The sequence below is a fragment of the Neolamprologus brichardi genome, chromosome 19, assembly GCF_056152115.1.
Source record: "Neolamprologus brichardi isolate AB-2024 chromosome 19, ASM5615211v1, whole genome shotgun sequence".
In the NCBI taxonomy this organism is placed as follows: domain Eukaryota; kingdom Metazoa; phylum Chordata; class Actinopteri; order Cichliformes; family Cichlidae; genus Neolamprologus; species Neolamprologus brichardi.
The window spans coordinates 772,501-796,748 of record NC_142122.1 but is presented as its reverse complement, the minus strand read 5'-3'; the positions used below and the strand labels follow the sequence as shown (position 1 = coordinate 796,748).

The following is a 24,248-nucleotide window of genomic DNA, read 5'->3' as shown; positions in this document are numbered from 1 at the left end:
TTTTATTAAACTGAGTCGAGTTTGGACTAAAACTAGCTTACATGCTAAATTATGACAAGAACTAAACAACACTTTTGTTAAAGATTTGTTGTCACGAAGAAAAGACGGCGCCGTCTCAGCCGTGTTTGGATCTGTAGCCCTGCGTAGCTGTGACTCCGCCCACTGACGTCACAGCCAACATTAAAGAAGCACACAAACACAAACTTCATCCATCGGCCAGTTTTTACTTCCAAGCAACACAAATGTTTTTACAGTGGTCAGCATCAACACAGCCTGTCACACACAGAGACACACACACACACACACACACACACACACACACACACACACACACACACACACACACACACAGAGACACACACACACACACACACACACACACACACAGAGACACACACACACACACAGACACACACACACAGACACACACACACACACACACAGGCAGCACGACCCCGCTCAGAGCAGGATGCGGTATTTGAGGGCGCGCGGGACTCTGTTGATGACGAGCCGTCCGTCATAACTGAGCGAAGCGAAGAGCCACGGGTCGGCCGACGACCACTCCGCCGCGTACACGCTGTCCTCGTGCTCCTCGTAGGTGGACACCACGCTGTCTTTCAGCGGCTCCTTACCCCTGCGTCACACACACACACACACACACACACACACACACACACACACACACACACACACACACACACACACACACAGGTGAGCTGTGAAATACGAGTCTTATTTTCACTGAAAGGTTGACTTAGATAATGTTTCCAACACAATGATGGGCAGTATCCATAGAAACAAGCATCATGAGGTCAGCATCAGCACCACGAGACAGAGCCGCTGCTCTGAGCGCTGGAGGAGCAAATCTGCCGTCATCAGTCAGAGCGAGGCACCTTTGACCTGCGACCGTTCTGCTGTGAACCTCAGCGTTCCCGGTTTCATCGACTCAAACCTTCAGGGAACCTTAAACTTATTCAGAATTGGAGGAATCGCCATCCCGGCGTCGTTCACTCAGGTCGCCGTGTGACGTGAGCGTGTCAGACTCTCCATCGCCTGCGTGTTTAATTCTGGTATCGACTCGTTCATGGTACGAACGCCTGTTTGTATCTAAATATAATAAAATACACTCAACGCGACTTTATGGTCGTGAGCGCAGACGTTTGGAGATTCTCCCGACTTAAAAAAAGATGAGCTGCTGAGTGTCTGTGAGGTCACTTCCTGTTTCGACCTGAGATGATGGTGGCTGAGCTGTAAAGCAGCGCTCTCTTCCTGCCGCCGCACAGAGCGACGCTAAATCAGACCGTCCCCACTTCCTCCCGAACCCGCCGCTGTCAGCGCTCCTGAGGGGAAATCCTGACACACATATTTCACGTTAACCGTTTCACGCCGGCTCGAGCGGCTCGCTCCGGGCTGTCCCCGAAATAAAATCACTCCTCAGCTCGTCGCTCGTACGGATCCATCAGGAGGAGGAACGGGGACGAGGCGCTTTACGTCAGCGCGTCTGATAAATGCTCAGCCCGGCGCCAGTTAGTCTAACGGACGGCGGGTTTAGGTCTCGTGTCATCGGATGGACACCGCCGTGACATTTGACTGCTTCAGGTGAGCAGCAGGTACGCTGATGATGTCACCAGGCACGCCTCTGCAGCCTCCACGTGCACGCTCGTCAGGGTCTTTGTGGCCTGTGGTCATGTTTTCAGTCAGGCTGTGAGCTAAACGCTGCAGCAGACGGATCGCCACGGCGATAAACGTAGCAGTCACAGCTGTCCGTCGCCGTCCTCTTTTTGGTCTAGTGTGACCGAAGCTCCCCAAGCCCCGCCCACAATCGAGCCTCTGTCATTACTATTATCTTTATGGCCGAGTCTAATTCCTGCACACACTGTCAGGTCTGACAGTGAGACTGAACAGACTGAAACAAAACGCACAGTCTGAAAAAAATACCCACAAACCCACGGGAGGAACGCCGGCGTCCAGGAACTGTGGAGTGGACACGCAGCGCACAGACGAGAGGGTCAGCGGCTGCAGTGGGAGGGTTCAAACTGGAGCTGAGTGCTGGTGATTAGGAAGGAGAGCTGATAATTGTGGATGAGAGTCGTCATTGACGATGAGAGCGGCGGCTGAGAGGGGGACTGGGAGCGTAATGGATGGAGGACGGCGGCAGGTCTGGAACCATTACAGACGATCTCCCTGCTGTGTGGGAACCAGCTCTAAACGCCACGGAGAAACACTCCTGAAGTGTTTGACAGCAACGCATTTTTAATGTTTCCACTTTCATCACCGCGAGCGCCGCAGAGCCCGAGAGCGCCGCAGAGCCCGAGAGCGAAAGCCCGTCAGCTTTCATCTGAGCGAATAACGCGCTCAGGATACGCCGCGCTCGCCTCATCAGGCTGCTGATGGCCTCCTGACAGCGTGCCTTCACACAGAGCTCATGTGAAAAATAACATCGCAGCATCGGCACAGAGGTCAGAGGTCACGAGGGCCTCAAACTCAAAGATGTGAATCCAGAATAATAAAGTTGCACCTGATCATGTTTAAAGGGGGCGTGGAGAAGGAAATCAAACACCTTTAAACCCCGCCCACACACGCACAGATCACCTGCAGCTGATGGCTGTTTGCACAGGTGTCCACCCTCCCTCCTCTCACACCAGCAGAGGTCACGTGAGGAAATAATAGCGTGTTAATAAGAAGGCCGTCCAAAACCAAACGGACCCTGAGGGCGGCGGGAAGCGTGGCGTGCTCCTGACGGCTGCGTTAGGTTACTCACAGTCACTCAGACGCAGCCGCAGGTACGGCGAGCTTTAAGCCTACAACGGATAACCTCTGACCCCTAACCCAAGGTTTTGCAGCGTTCCATCAAAGTCATGTGACCTGTCTGAAGTCAAAGGCTGTGTTCTCTCTTACTTGTCCTCCTGGTGAAGCTCCTCCCCCTCGCTGAGCTCCTCGTCATCCACCAGGTGTCCAAACGGCTCCGAGGAGATGGACACCATGTTGGAGAGGATGAGGCGGCTGTCGCTGCTCGCCGTCAACACCAGCTGGTCGTGGCTGTGGTTGTAGCGGACGCTCCAAACCCTGAGGCCACACCCACATGCACACACACACACACACACACACACCGAGGCGCTGGTTAGATTAAGAGTGGTGCTTTTTACGACCTCGCTGCGCTTCCAAACAGGGTCTCCCAGAACCACCCGCCTCAGGCCCCTCCCCTACAGCACAGGTAAGACACAGGCGATCACCTGATCACAGCCGCCTGCACGTCTCCACGGTGACGAGGCTCTGAGGGAGGCGGCTCACAGCTACACGCCCTGCAGCCGACTCGCTCATGATGCAGCTTTAACAAGCCACACCCCCAGACCCACATCCATCTTTCAGACACCGCAGACCAAATATGAAAACATGGCCACCTCCCTGAGCTGTGACCTCATCAGTGATGATGACATCAGAGGCTCCGCCTCCGCTTACACTTGCAGTTATTGTATATTCATAACATACGTGTCCACTGTAACATATAGATCCATGTTCTGTAACATATCTGTGTTATTGCTAAAGCACGTTCTGCATGGATGCAAACTGCTTTTCATCGTCTTCTTCAACAGTTTTATATATAACATCGTTTTTTCTATAATCTGACGCATTTATTTGACTTTAAGCCCAAAGAGTCGATAAACTGCGACGCACTGATGAAGTGACTCCTCCTTATCTTATATTATCCTCTCTCACAGCGGTGTGGTTTCACTCACACACCTGAGTCTGACTAGGGTGGGTTTTAATAATCGATTCATCGATTAAAATCAATTCTGGCTTGGATAACGTGAAATCGATTCATTAAAATCCTGAATCGATTTTTTAATATAAATTTATTTTGCCCGAAACACCAGAATCTCAGGTTAAACCTCAAAATTTCAACAACCACCAAACAGCTAAGACAGTAACTGAGAGCAGGAACATTCTGCACAAAGACGTAAACACAAAGCGCCGACGCATCAGAATCAGTGAGATGTGACTTTCTCACCGACGGCACGGACACGGTCGGGCTGAAAGCCGACGGCTCGCTGATTCTGATGTTTCGGCGGGTCGCGCTTTGTGTTCACGCCCTTTTTGCGCTGATTCTGAAGCTGTTAGTTTGATCTCTCTGCAAACAATAAAAATAAAACTGATCAAACCAGCAGCAAAAGAAGATCCAAACTAGCTTCACATAAACATCGTCATGAATTCACTCTGACTTTTACTGTTTTTTCTTCAACTACGATGCACAGCTCTCTCTCTCTGTACTGTTTTCTGCATTATTCGCTTGCTTGTTATGCACAAGTCTACCGTTGTTTACAGGCTGTCAGCCGCTGTTTTTTCCCCGTTTACATACTTCTGAAAAGAAAACCTAATTTCTGCCGTTCAATACTGAACAAATTTAAACTTTTTAAAATTATGCAAAACGCTCAGCTGTGTCTCTAATAAAACCGCTGTAACTTCAGAGGTGATGTTCATGTGTTGATTAATGGTTTTCTTTCGTTTTTGATCTACTGCAGAATATTTTTATAAAATCCAGACCAGGAAAACCTTCATGTGTTTGTGTTTTATCTTCAGCTACTTTGACACAAAGGCCTCTGCTGTGACGCTCACACCTTTGATAAAGTCTCGCGAGTGTCAGCTTCCTTTTTATAGATACAAAAATATGTAAATGTTCTGATCTGAATTATAATATTTCTGAATGTCGAAATTTCCCAGATTCAAATCAAATTGAATCAAATTTAATCGAATCGATTCAAGACATCAGTGACGATACCCTGAGTCTGACCTCGGCACCATGTCGGGCTTTAGAGGAGCGGCTCAGCAGTAACTGAGCTCGCCTTAGTGGGAAGGACATGATGGTGACAAAACCTGAGGACCAATCACTGGTGAACGTCTTACATTAGCCCCTCCCATCCCTGTGTTTTTGTAGAGACGGGCTCTGTGCCTGTATTTGTAAGAGCGCCGCGTGTGAGAGCCAAACGCCGGACCGATCGTGCGTGAGGAGACCACACGAGAAGCTCCTGCATCCATCTCGTTCACGCACTCGCGCCCACACCCATCATGCGGTAAACGCGGCGGCTCCACGGTTTCTGCGAGCGTTCACGTGCCAGCAATGTGGATTCTGTTCCTCGCAGCCGACGCCTGAGCTTCTCACGAGCTGATGATATCATAAATGATGCTTTCTTTCTCTCCTCCCCACCTTTCCCCTCGCTCTCTCTGATTGGTGACTCCGACTCCCGCCCCGCTCTCTCCGCGAGCCCGGGGTGCAGCTCAGAGTCCCAGTTCCCTCACAGGGAGGATTGAGGGATAACCGCGGCTGTTGACAGAAAATCAGCCACGGCCACGCCGCTCCCCGCGCGCCCCTAATCCGCTTCCCTGCTAAAAAATAGTCCCTAATACCCCCAGCAGCCCTGAGGCCATATCCTGGCTGCGCTCCGAAAAACGAGCACACACACACACACTCACACAGACACACACACACACTCACACAGACACACACATGCACTACACAAAAGATGCGTGAACATACAGAAACCACACACAGAGATAAAAAGAAAACATGTCCAGAAAGACAGATTAGATGGTCACACACACACAGACACACACACACACACACACACAGACACACACACACACAGACACACACAGACACACACACACACACACACCTATATCTCGTATCACAAGAGATCCCATCTGCAGCCATGGATATGTTTGCCAACTCTACTTTGGTTTGGAGATAACGGCTGCTCTTGAGTGTGTGTCTGTGTGTGTGTGTGTGTGTGTGTGTGTGTGTGTGTGTGTGTGTGTGTGTGTCAGGTGAGGGTTGGTGTGGTGCAGCAGTAGCCCAGTTTGGCTCTCAGACACACTGATCATCTATTCAGCTCACACACACACACAGACAGACACACACACACACACACACACACACACACACACACACAGACACACACACACACACACACACACACACACACACACACACACACACAGACACACACACACACACAGACACACACAGACACAGAGCGGACGACCCCGAGCAGGCCGGGCGGCGCTGCGCTCCGGTCCTCGGTGACAAAGCGAGTGGCGGCGTGTTTAATTAGTAACGAGGGCATGACGAACTTTTCCTGCGGCGGGAGCGGTCGGGCCGTTTCATTAGCTGGGAGATGAAGGTGTTAATAAAAGCAGGAACCAATGAGCGGCAGGTTTCTCCTCGCTGCGGCTCAGGTGTGCTGCGGCGCTACAGGTTTGCACACGTGCACACAGGAAGCTTTAATGAAAGAATCACTGCTTCCTGTCAGAGCGGCTCAAATATTACAGCTCGTGTTTGCTTCCCGTCTCTGTTTTATTTTGACGTTCTTTGCCTTCCACTTCCTGTCCTTGTCTGTTCCCACCTGTGTCACGTGCTGCCCCGCCCTCATCGGTCACCTCCGACTCTGGTTTTTCTGCTGAGCTTCATTAAAGCTCGTCTAAAGATAATGAAGCGAAGGCCAAACGTGGCATTAACGCGGCGACACCACATCCTGAGCGCAGGTCAGCACGTCTCGCCGCTCGTTCTGGAGGCGGGTGGAAAACATCGCCCTCAGAATCAGCTGTTATATTTAATGAGGCCATGCAGATGATCCTGCAGGTTACAGACACGCTTCACCTGCTCCATCGCCTTCTGAGCCTCTGCCACAGGCCGAGGAGAGCCCTGAAAGTTTACCCAGAATGCACTTTGGGATCAAACAGGAGGCACCAGCGCTGCTTCCTGCAGATATTAAACTGCTGCAGGTTATTCTCGGCCTCGCTGTGAATCTGACTGTTTTTAAAAAAGCTGAAATGAATTTTTAGCCCTGAAATGTTCACCTGAGACCTGCTGCAGGTGTGACGACTGCAAATCTGCTAAACACTTACAGCTGCACATCTGTCCTCCTGACACTGTGAACATAAAGGCTGTTACAGCTCTGTGGCAGACTGGAGCAGCAGGGGGTGGAGCCTCCTGAGCTGCAGCCACGTCGGGCTGCATGAAGGTTAAAGGTCGCATGGCTGCATTTAAAGAAAACTACAATAACTTTCAGATTTGAGCCCAAAATAAAGAAAAACCTGCAACACTTCACTTCACGGGCTCCAGCTGGAGCTCCACCCACACACGGGCACGGTTCAGGTGTGGGACACCCACCCTGACCTCTCTGCATCCACCCACCAGTGCGAGTGCTCCTCCAGCGTCTTCACGGGCTCCTGCACGCTGCGGACGTCCCAGAACTTGACCTTGCAGTCGTCCCCACAGCTGGCCAGGTAGTACTGGCGGTTTGGGTTAAAGTCCAGGTCGCGCACCAGCTGACCGTGGGCGTTCTCGATACAGTAGATCTGACTGGAGAGAGAGGGAGAGAGAGAGAGGTTAGAGGCATGAAGGCAAATGCACAAGAGCAGAAACGAGCAGGATGAGAGAGAGAGGAAGCAACGAATGCGAGGAAGAGGAGGCGTAACAACAAGAGCAGATATGAGGGAGAGGAAGCTTCGCCGAGGCTTCCCGGGTAAATCAAAGCCTCTCTGCGAGGCCAGCCTCAATAAAGCGTCCGACACCGGCGGTGGTAAATTACAAAGGCGAGCCTCACAACGGCACAGCCTCGACTTCCTGCTAACAGCGCCTCCACCTCCTTTTATCTCCCTCAAACACACCTTTAAAAGAAAAACCGTCTCGCTCTCACACCCGTCCTCCTCTGACCTCAGAGCAGCGACTCCTCTGTGGTTACCGCTGCCATCGTTCGGCTCGGTCAGCCGGGGCGCAGCGTGAGCACAATGACAGCAAACGCCGCGCTCTTAAAGATTCTCATTAGTGGAGCATCACCAGGGAAGAACCAGTGCTCCCAGAGCTCCCAGAGCTCACGGGTGGAGGCTGAGCTTTTTACTCCACCCTGAGAATGAATGCATTTACAATGTTATTAAAAAGACGGCGCCCAACAAAAGCCTGGAGCTGCTGTTAAAGCTTCTTCACTGAAAAATACAACAAGTGGAACAGGTCAGGGTGGGTTCCAAAGCAGCTTGCAGAGACTAAAGCAGCTTAAACTCTGAACTGTACGTGATTCGTTACTCGCCTGCACAGGCAGGTATGAGCTGAGCCACAAGCTGATGTGGGCGGGGCCTGAGGTCAGCTGATCCATCAGGACCGCCTCCACAGTGGCAGTGGACTCAAAGAAGCTCATCTGAAGTGGGGAGGCGGAGGCATCATTGTGCTTTTCTGCTCCACGTGACCCAGGAAGCAGGACATCGAACCCCCAACCTTCACGTCCAGGAAGACGACTCGTTAGATCAACAGTTTCCTGACGGGCCGACTCACAGAGAGACCGCTGTTACATGGTTATCACTCAGTAACATGCTGCATTTGTCCAAACTCGTAAGTTTAGTCCAGGAATGATGTCAGTGTTTGGTCTTTAGTGCCGGCTCCGTTCTTTCTGACAGGCTGCAGAATTCAAAACGACGACTTAATGAGACAAATGAAGGCTCCACATTTTACCTGCTGCTTGCTTTGGTTTGCTCCGAGTCGGAGGTGATAGTTGGAGCAGACAATCACACTCGGCGTGCAGGCTACTGGCGAGCAGCCATCGCACGGCTCCTTTTGTTTCCGCCTCCAACCCAGACCCGGTCAGAGGGATCAGCCTGTGGTCACTTCCTGTTTTGTCTTTGTTTCTCTGAGCTTCTGTTCTGTGATTTTTCCTTTGTTTTCATCACTTTTTGCCGGTTGTGTCCACATTTCCACTAAGTGACACCTGAGCGTGCAAATTATGCACGAGTAGATGGAAACCTGCGTGAGGGAAGTGGTAATTATCTGGATGTAGCGACGCCACAAATGCAAAGCAGTGTTGCAGAAACTGCAGGTTTCCTGCAGGCTGGCTCGGCCCGGCACGGCTCGGCTTTGTTCGTGTGCGTGGAAAGCCTCTGTGTCGTGGCGCAGCTGGATGCCAACAGCAGCTAGCCAGCTAGCTCGTCGCCCCGCTGATTGCGATAGGCAATTAACATGCTAATTAAAAATCTCATTAAAATAAGGGAGGAATAAGAGAACGACCCGAGGCAGACCGCTGGGCTCCAATTAGGTCAAGACGGCTCGGGGACTGTGCGACTCGGGAGATGTCAAACAACGAGGAAGAAGTTGAAGCCCACAGCGAGCGAGGGGACGCACGGCCGGTGTGACCCCTCGCTCTGCTCACACCTGCAGATCTGAGTCGATGCCAGACGTAGAGCCGTCGCCCTGAAGGTCTGACGGGCGCCGCGTCGGTCACGTTTCATATGATTTAGCATCATCACACGACTCACTGCTCCACCCGCTGAACCAGCTCGAGCAGGAGAAGACGGAGGATGGACCAAACATGGCGCCTCTCATGTCTTCTCCTTGGACACTTATTGGCCTGGAGCCACGTGACCACGCCCACCCTTAGATGTATCTGGATGAAATGGTCGTTTCTGTTTTTTCTACATGTCTGAATTATTTCTCTGGAGGAGGCCGCGAGCTGATGTTCTGATGAGCGGACAGATGTTTCCATCTGGCTGAAGACAAACAGCCTGATGCTTTTATAAACGAGCAGCTCTCATTTCCTGTGTGATGTGACGCCGTCAGTGTTTCCGACCACGAGGACACTCCTACTCCAGCTCGGTATGATTGGTGTCAATCACGTGCGTCACCATGGTTACGTCTTTGTGTCACTCCAGCATAAAGACCGCAGCATCAGTGAGGATAAGTCGTACCTGCCTTCGACGACAGCGTTCCTTCTGACCTGCCTGTGACATCACTTTCCTGACGCGTGTGCGGGTCACGGGGATGTTGGGTCGCCGGTGGGAATAACTACGGCCGAGCTCGTCAAGCAGCAGCTTCCTGATCCGAGCTGACTCGCAACTTCTGGTGAACTCTCAAAATAGCAATTTCATGAGTAATTTCGAGTCGCAGCACATGATTTATTTACAGCGCCGCCTCCCCGTCCCGCGCACGACTCTGAGGTATAAGGCGTGACCCGGGGCTGTAGGGTGGCTGGTGTTCAACCCGGCCCGCTGTGGGATGGGACGCGCCCGCCGCGTGAAAAGGAAATGGAGCAGGAAATTGGGTTAGTTTCGCTCTTTCCCTCTCTGGTGTCTCTGAGCGATCCCCCCGCCAAGCACGCAGGCACACACCGGCACACGCAACCCTGCCCCCCCCCGGCCCGGCCTAATGGAGGAGGGACCTGGGACTGTGTGTGTGTGTGTTTGTGTTTGCACGAGCAGGATTAGAGCCGCGGTCGACCCACCAAACACGCTCAATCTTAAGTCATCCAGCGAGTGTGTGTGATGGGGGGCTGACGAGGGGACGGGGACCTATTACACACACTGTTACACACACGCAGATAAAAACATAAAACTGGGAAAACACACTCGCACAAATACCATTTATGTGTGTAAATACAGGCAGAGTGTGAGCAGGAAGCTACAAAGGTAGAGACGCACACACACAGGCTTAGTCTGGGTGATAAATCTCTCTGCTGAGGGGATCGACAATCTCACACACACACACACACACATCCCTGTTTCCATGGCAACCACAGCAAGATGGGAGGGGGAAGAAAAGAAAAATCGAAAGAGGAGAGCAATCATTTCATCGCTGATCAAAATTAAAGCCTGGCTTTGAGATGGAGCTGGCAGAGAAAGAAAGATGGGAGCAGGAGAGGGAGGCAGGGAGGGGGGAGGAGGGGGAGGAGCCTGCAAACGAACAAAAAGTAAAGGATCGCGGCATCAAGCAGGCTAAACGATGGAGGAGAGCACAGAGGTTCGTGTGAAGCAAAGAGTCCAAACTTCCAACATCAACGAAGTTTAAACACCTGAAACCTGCGTTTGTTATACTGCCCAGCAGGGGGCGACGCCCCGATCACAAACACAAGCTTGCTGCTCACCTGATCTCTGAGCTCGCTGAACTCGTTCATGACGATGTTATGTTCTCAGGTCTTACTGAATAAAATATCTGACCGATCACGTGACTGCGGTGAGGTTACTGTACCAACCAATCAGTGCAGGAAGGCCAAAGAGTGCAAATATTCACCCAGTTTCGCCCTTTCTCCCTGTAACCTCCGTCCAGCGTGTGCTGCAGCAGGTGGAGCAGCTAAATAAGCACGGCGGCGGGGGTGTTAAACGCAAAGGTGTTCTCTGTAATTATTTCAAAGCCTGCATAAGGTCCCGACCCCTCCATTATGAGAGCTACAGCGGGATGTCTGGTTCGTGTCTTCCGAGGAAAAGCCCGGAGCGCGGGAAAAGGTCACGGATGATCGATCTGACAGCGGCAGGGTTCAAAAGGTCACCCTCAAATCAACAGTGGCATATGGAAGAGCACTATTTCAAAAACAGCTGACATCTTTTGCATAATGGCCGTATCTGAATGTGAAATATGAGACTTTGAACAGCCAACACTTTTTGCATAATAGAGCCAGATTTGAATATGTGAATAAAATATGACGGAAAAGGCTCGTGAATAATGGTTTACCTCGGCTAACCTATCATCACGGCACGCCGAGGCGCTGTGGGTAGGTGGAATGGAAACGCTGGTTTTGGTCAAGCGGCGCTCGGGCCGATCCGGGCGAGGAGGTTTGATGTCCGCTCGGCGTCTTTGCACCAGCAGAGAGCCGGCGTTTAGAGAAGCAAACGGCACCGCCATCAATCATTTCGGCTTCTTTCGCTTCGCTCTCCATATCTGCTCATTCTGCACATGCTCACATACACACCACAGGGGAGATGTACAGGATCCATGCTTCACTGCAACACTGCACTGCTGTTCAGTATGCACCCTGCAGAGCATGGTATGGCTGCAGGCCTGACAGCTATTACACAGCTCAGTGTGCGTCTGTGTGTGTGTGTCTCACTGTGGACTGTGGGTCCAAGAGGGAACTCGAGTCGATGCAGAGTAAGAACATCTCCAGTGACAGGCCTCCCTCCCTCACAGAGAGCACAGCTACATGCCCAGTGGCGAGTACTACATGGCTGTTAGCTAGCCTAATATTATTCAAAGGCTTAAAGCCCCCCAGTGGGCCACAGTGAGATCCTCACAAACTAACAACTTGTTTTCATCTTTCCTCTTTAAAGACGTTTTTAACTTGCAAACAGCAGTTACTGGTTGTCCAAAGTGGGAAATTAGTTTTTAAAAAAGTTGTTTCTTTGTCTCTGTCCATTTACTCTCTGCAGTCAGCAAGACTTCACATCCGAGTTATTCCACATGGAAGTATGGTTTGTGCCTCTGTGGGGAGACGAGTCACCCGCACAAACAGGAAGCAGCTATGAAAAAGGAGGAAACGGAGCACTTTGAACCAATCCACGATTCTTATAGTGCGCCAAAGCATCCTCGTCACCCAGGCCTGCAGACCGGGGACAGACCAGACCAAAGAAAGTCTTCTTCTGCCTTGGAAACTTGGAAACTGAGAATGTTTGCCTTCAAAATAAAAGTTGACCGTACCAGTGCCACAAACATGCTTCAGAGGGCACTTATTTTGAAGGCCATCAAAGAAATCTCAAGCTTTTTGGTGTCGCATGTTCTTCGCCACTGAATTCAACCAATGACAGAAACGTGAGGGAACCGTTCACCAACCGGTTGGGTTGAATCCATGTTTTCCCCTGGTGACTGCAGGTCGCCCAGCAGTCTGCATGGCTGCGTGCCTGAGACGCAAATCTGTTTCATCACCTAAACCAGGGGTGGGGGAACTCCAGGTCTCGAGGGCCAGTGTCTTTGGCTAAAAGACCTCCTCAACCTGGCCTGGTGATGAACTAAACATTTGATTCAGGTGTGTTGACCCAGGGTGAGATCTAAAACCTGCAGGGCTTGGCCCTCGAGGCCTGGAGTTCTCCACCTCTTACCTAAACTAACAGAGAAGCCACTAAAACCAAGTAGTTTTACAGGTTAACCCGACCAAGAAATCCTGCTGCCTCTACCAACTGAGTAGCTGTGCTGCTTAAACCTAAACACACGTGGAAGATCACGCAACCTTTACACGAGTGGAACTGTACCAAAAACAAGTAAATACCAAACATCCTGACGAAACTGGTCCCAGTTCTTGAACTGGTTGAGAACATGATTCCAGCCCAGACAGCTGGAGCTGTGGACTGACCAAGAAGCACAGCGATTGGAAGAAGAAACCAAAGTAATGCAGACTGGCTCACACACGTCTCTACGTGCTTTTAGAAACACTGACAGTGTGGAGAGAGCCGCCTTTCTCAGAACAAACTGCGTGATTGGCTTGTCCAAAGAACACAATGAGTAGGCGGTCCTTCAAGGCGGCCCAGGACGCAGTGAACCGCCTCTGAATGAAGCCTCAGGCATCAGTGCAGCGTCACTGAGCGCCTTCGGGGCGCCTTCGGAGCACCACGTAGAGCGATCGGCGTCCTCTCACAGGTGCTGTGAGCAGGTCTCTGTGGGGTCATATGCTTTACATTTTTATGACCGGCTGCATGTTTCGGGTTGTCGTGTCATGCTGGATAAACCTGGAGCGAGCGACTGCAGACAAGTGCATGAGACTTATGCATAGCTCTGCTGCCTGGGCTCAGTTTTTATGTCCTTCAGCACCAGCGACCATGGTTACGCTCCAGCGCTGTGAGCCCTTTAATTAGAGACAATCACACTCTGAATTCTATTGTTGTAAACCGATGACTCTGACTTTATTGACGAGCTCCACATGGCTTTAGGAATCAGAAATGTGCGAGTAAAGCTGAATTACTGACATTTTAGTTACTCTGACATTGAGCTGGATCCTTTCTGGACTGTTTGTGTACACATCACCAGCTCCAATCTGCAGGCTAATTAATCTGCTGTATATAATTATGTGATATTTGTTACAGCCCACATGCTCCTCTCCGTGAGCTGATGCACATTTTGCACACATTGTTCATCTCTGCAACAATGCTGCCCAGCTCTCACTAACGACCTGTGGCACAACTGAAATAAGACCTTTTAAAAATACATTAATGAAACAGACCTGCCTAAAAAAAAAAATCACAACAGCAGCTCAGTACAGCAGGGATTACTCTGTGAATAATGTAAAAGCAAAGGTGCAGTGAGAACAGCCGGCTGAGGAGGAGTGAGAGTGTGTCAGGATTTTCCATTAAACACAGTTTTCTGTCCCCGTATCAGAGCCGAGTATTCCATAATTTACATAATGCTGCATATTACATCAGTACAAAGTGGAACAGGCACCATATATGTTTTATAAGCAGTGCTATCTTTGCTTTTTTTTTTTTTTTTTTTTTTTTAAAGAAAAAAGCTATGCATCTGGGAGGCAAGAGGGTGCTGTAGAGACTTAGCTCCTCTCCAGGGTGTTAGATAACCAGCTCGAGGCGTCTGCTGCTGGTGGAGCTGCACTCCCCGTCCTTATTTTAGAGAAGAAAATGAATGCTATAGTCACACCAGAGAAAACACTGTTGGAGACTGAATGCACAACCAAGATTATTGCCATCGTGTGCAATTAACTTGCAACCGGTTTAGAACTGGTCTGCATCCAGTCTGTAACCAGTTTACAACCAGTCTGTAACCAGTTTGCATCCAGTCTGTAACCAGTTTGCATCCAGTCTGTAACCGGTCTGCAACCAGTCTGTAACCAGCCAGCATCCAGTCAGTAACCAGCATGCATCCAGTCTGTAACCAGTTTGCAACCAGTCTGTAACCTGCCTGCATCCAGTCTGTAACCAGCCTGCATCCAGTCTGTAACCAGCCTACAACTAGTCTGTAACCAGCCTGCATCCAGTCTGTAACCAGCCTGCATCCAGTCTGTAACCAGCCTGCAACCAGTCTGTAACCGGTATGCATCCAGTCTGTAACCAGTCTGTAACCGGCCTGTAACCAGCCTGCAACCAGTTTGGAACCAGCCTGCATCCAGTCTGTAACCAGTCTAACCAGCCTGCATCCAGTCTGTAACCAGTCTGTAACCAGCCTGCATCCAGTCTGTAACCAGTCTAACCAGCCTGCATCCAGTCTGTAACCAGTCTAACCAGCCTGCATCCAGTCTGTAACCGGTCTGTAACCGGCCTGTAACCAGCCTGCAACCAGTCTGGAACCGGTCTGTAACCGGTATGCATCCAGTCTGTAACCAGTCTGTAACCGGTATGCATCCAGTCTGTAACCAGTCTGTAACCGGCCTGTAACCAGCCTGCAACCAGTTTGTAACCGGTCTGTAACCGGCATGCATCCAGTCTGTAACCAGTCTGTAACCAGCCTGCATCCAGTCTGCAACCAGTCTGTAACCAGCCTGCACCTCACTGATCTGAAAGAAATTTCTCCACAAATCGTTTCAAAAACATGGCAGACGAGCTCATTGGATGGACGCACATCGACTGTAATCTGTTATGAAATTAGACGGCAGTTATTTGCAAACCTTTGCAGATCTGTCTGCGAGCGAGGTCACCCAGAGGTGGAGGGTGTTGCACCATCATCTCGGCCTTAGAAAATACGAGCAGTCAGTCAGTGAATGGAAACAAATTCAATGCAATGACAGGAAACCACCGATGGGTCGGTCTATTTTTACTCTGTGTGTCAGAGAGAAGTGGGGGGAGACACCTCAGAGGTCACCTGCAGAGGTAGTGGAGCATGATGATAGGCTGACACACACACAGACACACGCGCACACACACAGACACAAAGACTGCTCTTTCACACTTGCAGCCACTTCACACATGCACAGACAGTGAAACACAAACACGACATGCTGTGACCTCAGTGTGTGTGTGTGTCTCTCTGTGTGTGTGTGTGTGTGTGTCTGTCTACTGAAGCATCTGAATGTTTTTTATTCTTTTACATTTTTAGATTTGTGTATCGATTTTCTGCCGTTAAAGCAGAGCTCAGAGAAAACAAACCATGCAAACTGTCTGTGATCCAACAGGAAGAGTCACTGTTTTGATATCAGAGTGGCCGACATCGCTTCAATTTATATATACATTGTTGAAAAATTCGACCACGTGTGTCGGGGGTCTCAGTTGGTCGTACAGACGTCAAACAGTAAGTAAATGATGTTTGTTTGTTTTTTTTAAACACAAGCACGTTTTTCTTTTTACTGATGAATGGTTAAGGTTTGGGTTTCTGCTCGTCTCTCAACGTAAGGTGATCTAACAAACACAGCTGTGACACACGCGTGCTGATCTGACGTGTAACACGGGCAAAAGGCTCGATCAGGAACTGGTGCACTTTCCAGTATTTGGCCCAAACCATCGTCCAGCAAACTCCTCGGCTACAGGAGCGGCATTTGTCATTAACAAATGAGCATTTGTCCGTTTGCAAAGTTACTAAACCACAAAAGCTCAGACAGCAGACGGTCTGACGTCTTCAGAAAAGACTGAAAAATGAAATCTGTTTTTTCCATGTTCATTCAGAAGTTTGGAATTTTAAGGAAACAATAAAAATAAATGACAGTTTTGGACTGTAGTTGGGTTTTCACATGATGTACATGTTATTCTCTGTGCTGGTTTGCTGCATTAGTCCTGTTTTTGTTGGCACATCAAACATCTGCAGATGAGACTCTTGTCTGTGCTGAGCTGATGGAGACATGATGGAGGACTGCTCTGAGATCAGCTACTAAAATACTTAATAATTATTTTTCTGTCAGTTTAATCTAATAAATGGATCATTTACGCAGGTCTGGAGGGACAAACACAGGTCATGAGCTTCCTGGATCTCTGAATATGAGGTCGCTCAGGTGTCGGTCAGGTGGAGGAATAAATTCAAAGAGGAGAAGATCAGGTTTGACTTTAACTGTAACTGAAATGTGGTTTGTTAGTTTGATGTTTGGTTGTCTCTTGCCTCCACCCCGACCTCCTCTGTGCATCTCTTTACCTGCTGTTGCTTCAGACGCTTTGGACCAAACGAATCAAACGAGGAGACAAATACGTCTCGAGCTCCTCATTTCCAAGCTTCAGCTTATTTTTAAAAAAACATGAACCGCATATTTAAAATGAAAAAATGACTCAAAGTGCAGAGTTTCAGTCCTGACAGCACTTGGATATATTCCTGCACAAACATCTTACTTTATTTAAACCAACGAAAAGGTCGATCGTCCTTATCGGACCATTTTATTATTTTTCTTGGAAACGTCTGTCACGGTGCGCCCCCTGCTGGCTGCACGTGTCCCTGCAGACTATAATGGTGTGTTTTCACAGCGATATCAGGGATGAGGCTGCTCTCTGCTAACAAGCCCCGCTCCGCCGCCCCCTCCTTCCCTTTGTGCCGACGGCTAAATCAGCACTGTTGCATCCTTCAAAACAGCACAGCGGGAGGAGAGCGGCCAAAACGGGGTGTGCAGGAACTCTTTAATTTGTTATGGGGCTGACGGGGAGCGATATCAATGATTCAACTATCTTATCTGGCCCTGTGATACGCATCGTGTAAATACATTCTCACTCTCTCCTCCTCTCTCCTTCACCCTCTCAGTCTCTTCAGCACTTTGCTGTTATCATGGCGATCGATGTCGAGGTGATTATTATTCCTGCAGCACAGCCCACACGTAAACACACGCTGACCTCACTCATCAAGTGCTGCAGAAACACACACACAGTGAGAGGTTGGGAGGTGGGCTGCTGATAACCTGCAGTTACAAGGTTAATGTGTGGTAGTACACATGCTCCGTGTCACACAGGAACATTAGTGCTCAGCCGCCTCGCACTTCATCATCTGGCGAGCAGAAGAACGCGCTCGACTCGACTCACGGGCGTCCGCACAGAGCCGACAGACACACCTGGATGCAAATACGAGCACAGACCGCTCAGGTTTGTGTGTTCGTCTTTGTTAGACACAAAGCTGACAGCTACGACAACAAGCTGCAGCCACAGCCCATAATAATCCCTCCATCCTTGGTCTGAAACAAGCTGTGTTAGCCCCGCCCCTTTCAGACAGCCTTCTTCTGATTGGCTGCCTGAACTACATGTGGGTGTGTCGTCTCCACTGAAGATGGACTACTAAAAGCTGCAAGCCACTTTACAACCCGCTCCTGAGCGTGCTGATTTAATCAGCATAAACAGCTCCGGGTGCTCACAGGTAACGGTGACTGTAGAGAGCTCCTCACTGTGGGTCAGGACTCCAGTTTTTCCTTTAATTCGTCCACAGACTGGAGCCAGCAGAACAACTAATCTCACTAATCGTGAATGAATTTGATTCGTGGAGCAGTTCTGGCTTTGGGTGGACAACGTAACATCTGATTCCCCTGAAGCCTCGTTTCATTGCCAGGCCTTTATTGACTTATGCATTAGAAGAGTCCATATGCTAATTAACTGCAGCCGAGTGCCGTGTTTCCACTCCGCTGCCTGTAGTGTCGCAGGTTTCTAACTCACATCAGCAAAGCCTCTGATGTAACTGTGCAAAAAATATTATTTCATAACGTTGGATTCTGATAAAGACCCGCCACGATCGATGAGTGTTTAAACAGCAGGTGAAGGTTCGAAATATTACGGTTCTTTTTAAATAAAGGCACATTTATTTTTATGTAAAATTACCTAAAAGTGATCAAAAATATTACAAAATACTCTTAATTGTTCATCATAAATCACTTTTGTCCTGGTGGCAGATTCTTACCTGATTCATATGTAGTTTAATATTATATTTCAGTATATTTGTAATTAAACGCACTCATTGTCTTTGTCTTGGAAATACTTTCTTTCAAGATAAAACACAATTTCAATTTGAAAGAAAAGACAATGTGTAATAAAAGTGAGGTCAAAGTTCAAATGTGACATATATTTAATTTGTATGTTACTTTGCTATATGCTATGCTAACGCTAAGCTAGCCAAGAGCTGAGTGTGTGCAAACTGCAGCCAGAGCCTGAACATCAACAGAATCACCATGACGACCGCTTTGAAGTGTCTGTGCTGGTTTCATCTTTGACTAACAGCCCCAACACTGATCACAACAGAGCAGAAATATCTCCAACATGCACAAACATTTGACCTCAGCGTGAATGAAGAGATGGCGGTGACTCTGACGCCAATGAGAACCCACCAAGAATCAGGAAGTGACATCGATATCGGACTCCCATCAGCACCGCTACAGAGTTTGATCAGAATTCATTCAAAACCTTTTCAGCAGCCGAGTTTTCAGACAGAAAACGGGATAAATGGTTTGCGACTATGATACGATATCCAGGCGGATACTCCGGACACTCGGCTAACCTGATGTATGACAGTTTTCAGCTTTGCTAGCATAATTAGCTCCCTACTCAAAATGATGACAAGTACATTAAAGCATATGATGGTTTGAGCAGAGCAAAAGCCTGCACTGCAAACAAGTCGGTTTAAAATGAAAGAAGAATCAAAATGCAAACACAGAAAATAACTATTTTTACCGCCCGGCGAGCGAGCTGGCTCGGTGGAGGTTTGTGTTCTCGGAGGGCCTTTTAACTCGATATCCAATAACGACTAACGACTCAGTCATTAATCGCATTTACGACGCTGCTCGTTTCCAACGGTTACACGAAGTTTTCATCTGCTCACAGCATGAGGAGATGATGTGAACCTGCTCTGAAGCTGTAACATGACGACTTGTGTTTTCTGATGCACGGAGAGGCAGTCGTGACTCCCTCAGCATGATGAGTAACATTAAACGCACAGCTCTGTGTAGTGCATTCAAATGTCTGCATGTAATGACATGCAAACACCCAGTAAAACCAGTAAGCCCAGAGTTTAACGTACACGACTCATTTCTGTCAGATTTGCACAGACGGCAGCTTCTTTTAATCAGGTGCAAAGAAAAAAAGCATTAATGCTGACGGGCAAATGAGAATAAAAAACGTCAGTGACACCTCAGCTCAGCGGCTGCTGTGGGACTTATTCCATCAGGTTCAGCGATCAACGCCGTGAAAAAGTGAACTCTGCAGGTCACCTAAATAAAGCACCTAAAGTGTCTCTCGGGCGGCGGCGCTCACCTCATGGTGCGGAGGTCCCAGCCTCGTATGGCCGTGTCGTTGGCTGTGGCGAGCTGGCTGCAGTTGTGGTGGGGGCTCCACTTGCCGGAGGTGAACTTCAGCTGACCTTTACCCTCGAGGGTGGCGGTGCTGGAGACCTGCGGAGGGACGGGGGCGCCTTCGTTAGCGGGGACGAGAATTCATCTGTACGTGTGTGACAGGTCGAGCCGGAGCAGTTCATTAAATCAGCATAATGAGGCTTTATTAGGAGTCATTTTCTCTGCAGGCCGCTCTCAAAACTACAATCGCTCGCTAACAACTGTAGTAATATTTGGGGTATTAGTGGCACGCCAGCTGCCTGCATCACGCCGGCGTGTACGCTCCTGCAAACACACCTCAACTCGTGTTGGCGTGACACTGATTCACTATTCCTTTAAAGACTCTAATAATAATCACAGTATCTGCATATAAAGAAAGGCTGTGCAGTTTGATGGGGACATGTCTGCGCACAGCTTTTTAGCCTCGTTTAGCTTCACATGGTCACGCCATCCGTTATTAAGTCCTGAGACGCGTGTCGGGAACAAGTTACAGATTTAATTTACTGGGAAAAAGAGGAAGCTGAGAGGGAGACAGAGCAGATACACAGGAGGAGATCAGGAGTGGACACATGTGGGAACACAGCTGGACACGATCACACACAAGAGGACTGTCAAAATAAAACAGGAAGTGACTAACACAGAGACCAGACTAAGACATATGACCTTGACAAAACAACAGTGGAGACAGACACGGGGACATGGCTGACTCTAGACAGAAGACACAGAAACACAGAGACGAGTTTGGACACGAAGGAGAACCAACATCAAACAAGAACCGAGATAAAACTCCACAGGCGTCAATCTGGGCTTTGATATGTTGCTTTGTGATGCGAGCTTACGTTATTGCCCCCAGCTCAACAAACACACTGAAAGAATAAAGTTCCTCACGCCGCAGATCCAAGGGGTCAGATTTATTTCTACTTTGTATGAAGAACACATTATTATTATCAAAGTGTCATGATCCTGGGTCCTTTTGACCCAGCGTTCTGTGTTTTCTGTTATTGTGATTTTGGTTCTGTTCTTCCTCTGTTTAGTTATTCGGTTCTGCCCATGTATTCTTGTGTTAAGTCCGTGTTTCTTAGTCCGTGTCCTCGCATGTGTAAGTTCCTGTTTTATTGTGAAGGTCTCTGTCTTATGTCAGTGTGTTCTGTTTACGTTTCCTCGTCAGCTGTTATGTCTTCCAGGTGTGTTCCCCTCCTGTTTCCCATCCCCTGATTCCTGGCGTATGTATTTATAGTGTGTGTTACCTCGTCCTCGTTGCGGGTTCGTCAGTGTTATTTGGTGTTTTCGTGTCTGTGAATCTCCTGCCATCGTCCTGTGAATTCTCCCTGCAAGTTGCTTTCTCTCGTGTTCAGGTTTGGTGTTTAGGTTTTAGTTTTCCCAGTGTAGTTTATGTCTAAGTTCGGTTTCTCGCCACACTCTCCTTTTGTTTGTTATCACTCGAGTTTTGTGTCAATAAAGCTTCACTGCATATCCGCATCTTGGGTCCTTTGCTAAATGGTCAGGTATTGAAAAGCCTGATTCTTTCTCCCATCGTTGTTTCGCCTCCTCTGCATCGTCCTTGGTCAAAGTGATGCTACGATACGGTTTATGACTAATCTTTTGGTCCTAACAGAGTCACGCACATCAGTGACGTTCTGTCGCGTCCAGATCCTTAAACCTCTTTCAGAAATATAAAAGTCTGAGCTCCTTCCACCATCCTGCATATGCAGTAAGGTTGGACAAATTTATCGACCATTGACGACAGACTGAGCCGTTCACCGAATGTTTTTGCAAGAGGGACTTTGCCGTCAGTAAGTTAGCTTCAACCAACGTTATTAGAAAAAAATAATAGGTCTGTTTTAAAGCACGCTCTTGCAGCTGCGAACACATGCACCCTCCTCAGAGTGCGCTGGCTTTTCCACAGCTTGTTGAGCTGCATGCAGCTGCAGGATGGCTCCGCCCATCAAAAAGTCACCTGTGTGACCTTAATATGGAACAGGTACCAAGTCCACAGCTGTCTTATAGCGCTGGTGCAGAGCCAGGGTGATTTGAGCAGATCTGTCCAGATGTTTAAAGAAGATGAATCCATTGTCTGGATGTCTCGAGTATTTTTTATTAACCCTTTAAGACCTACCATAGAACCAAGTCCGCCAGTGCTTATATTATATGTTTACATGCTGTGGAGCCATTTTTGGGAGCATTTCAAGTTGCTATACATCAATACAACCATTACAGCCCAAATTTTAATAATATGTCTGCATTAAGTGCATAGTAATTACATAAATTGCAAAAAAGTCCAATAAACTACAAAAAAATTGAAAATCGTTTTTGTTTTTTTAACATATATTTCTAGTTAGAGAAATTTAAGAGGCTTATCCCTCAAAACTGTAAATACAAAAAAGTTGCACAAAATAGTTTCCCACCACAGGAAATTTATTTTGAGTGTCTTCATAGTTTTATTTTTGAAATACACCAATTTTTATACACTGCAGGAAAAACGAAAAATAAATATTATAATGCAAATTTGCAAAAAAGCAGCATATGCATCAAAATAAACTATTTCCAGCAGTGCAATATGAGTCCTAAGCATCCCAGAAACCACACAGAAAGTCATAAAGTCAAACATAACTTTTAAAAACACCAGTATAGGCTCATGAGGCCCTGATGGTAAAAAACTACATTTCCGCGAAAATGACGTCACTTCCGGTTTTGGGCAGGTCATAGCGGACATGTGATAGTTCGTGCTGATGGACGTAGGAAGTGTTACAAACAGCTGATCGGATCGGCAAAGCGTGTTTCTGGAATATTATGTTTTTGTTGCTGCAAGTGCTTTTTATGCAGTTTTTGCAAAGTTATATGTGGAAGGAAACTGTGACCGAGGACAAGCTGATGGCATAAGATGTAAGTACAACTCCTCCGGTTTCATATGCAAAAAAAATTATTGCACTAGCTCACGTGGTTGCAGAGCTACCGGGATTTAAAAATAGTTACGCAAAACGGAGCATGCTGCTCTGACCGGCTTTAAAGGGTTAAACAGTCGAGCAGTGATTAGAGAGTCTCGCAGAGTTTCTGTATTTGCAAAACTTCAAGTTTGATTTTCATCATAGAAGAAAACAGCCAGAAGAAGCGTTCCTCGTCTTCGCGCAGTGGTTTGTTCTGCTTACAACAACACTGAACACGCTTGATTTGAATCTGAACGTCCAGAAACCGTCGCCGGCACGACGAGAGCACGCCAAAGCTTGGGCAAAGCTGCGGCGATGAGCAGAGTAACGCTGATTAGCTCGAACGCTGCTCTCGATAGCGCGGCTCACCCATCAGTGTAATATTTAAGACTGATAGCTGCTGAAAGCCAAATCAAAGGGCTTTAAAGACTGCAATTGATTGCAGCGTCTTTGGTTTTTAACACAAACACATTAAAGTGACAAAATGTCAGCGGAGCCCAGACGGAGAGGAGCTCAGCTGAAAGGCGGCAGGTTAAACTGCAGCCAGCGACGTATATTTATCAAACCTGCTGCACATACTTCACACGGCAACAATGAAGGTGAAATGAATCAAAGTCAAAATACTTCAAGGACTCTGAATTATAAAGCGTATCACTTCATCGGCTACTTTAAAAGTGGAATCCAATTAATTCAGCGGGCCGCTTTGGAAATGATTATCTTTCCTTTAAACTGCGATGCATCCAACAATTCAAACAGCAGCTCTGCACCGCTTCATTTTTCTCTGCTCTATCTGCAGGTTTCATCCTCACCCCCTCCACCACCCCTGCCTGTTGGAGCAAGGATCATCGATCGGCCCGTCACCGCACAGCGCCGCGGTACACTCTCATTATTTCAGCTAGAGAGGACAGACAGAGGGAGGCAGAGCGAGGAAGGCCGGCTGAGCGGGGAGGTTTGAAGGAAGGAGACCAAAGTAGGCAGAAGGGGAGAAGAAAGGGAGGAAATCTAAAGACAGGAGCTGAGGAGGAGGAGGGGAGGAGGAGAACAAAGAGGAGACGAGCGAGGAGACGAGCGAGGAGACGAGCGGCCTTGAAAAATATTTCCACGACTATTTCATGAACGTCCACTCGTAAACCTCGGCTTCTCATCTATGAAAAATATCATTTACACGTCATTTGTAACCAGAGTTTCCACGCCGCAGCCGTGTCCACGCCGCAGCCGTGTCCACGCCGCAGCCGTGCCCACGCCGCAGCCGTGTCCACGCCGCAGCCATGTCCACGCCAAATTCTCAGCCTCAAAAAGGAAAAGCTGGACACCGCCATCGTGACATCACTCGCCTTATGTCAGAGGCACCGGAAACAGACTGCAG

General features: G+C 48.6%; 1 protein-coding gene across 1 annotated transcript in view; it reads right to left on the bottom strand.

Annotated features, from left to right (window-relative positions):
* Window positions 1–208: 208 nt before the first annotated feature.
* The window catches only part of eipr1 (EARP complex and GARP complex interacting protein 1), a 47,865-nt gene continuing 23,825 nt past the window's right edge, over window positions 209–24,248 (bottom strand). The window contains exons 6-9 of the mRNA XM_087833046.1: window positions 19,882–20,018; window positions 7,193–7,360; window positions 2,899–3,066; window positions 209–634 (exon numbers count right to left, since the gene is read on the bottom strand). Of these exons, the coding sequence (XP_087689172.1) occupies window positions 460–634; window positions 2,899–3,066; window positions 7,193–7,360; window positions 19,882–20,018 (648 nt within the window). The 3' untranslated portion in view covers window positions 209–459. The remainder of the gene's footprint in view (window positions 635–2,898; window positions 3,067–7,192; window positions 7,361–19,881; window positions 20,019–24,248) is intronic.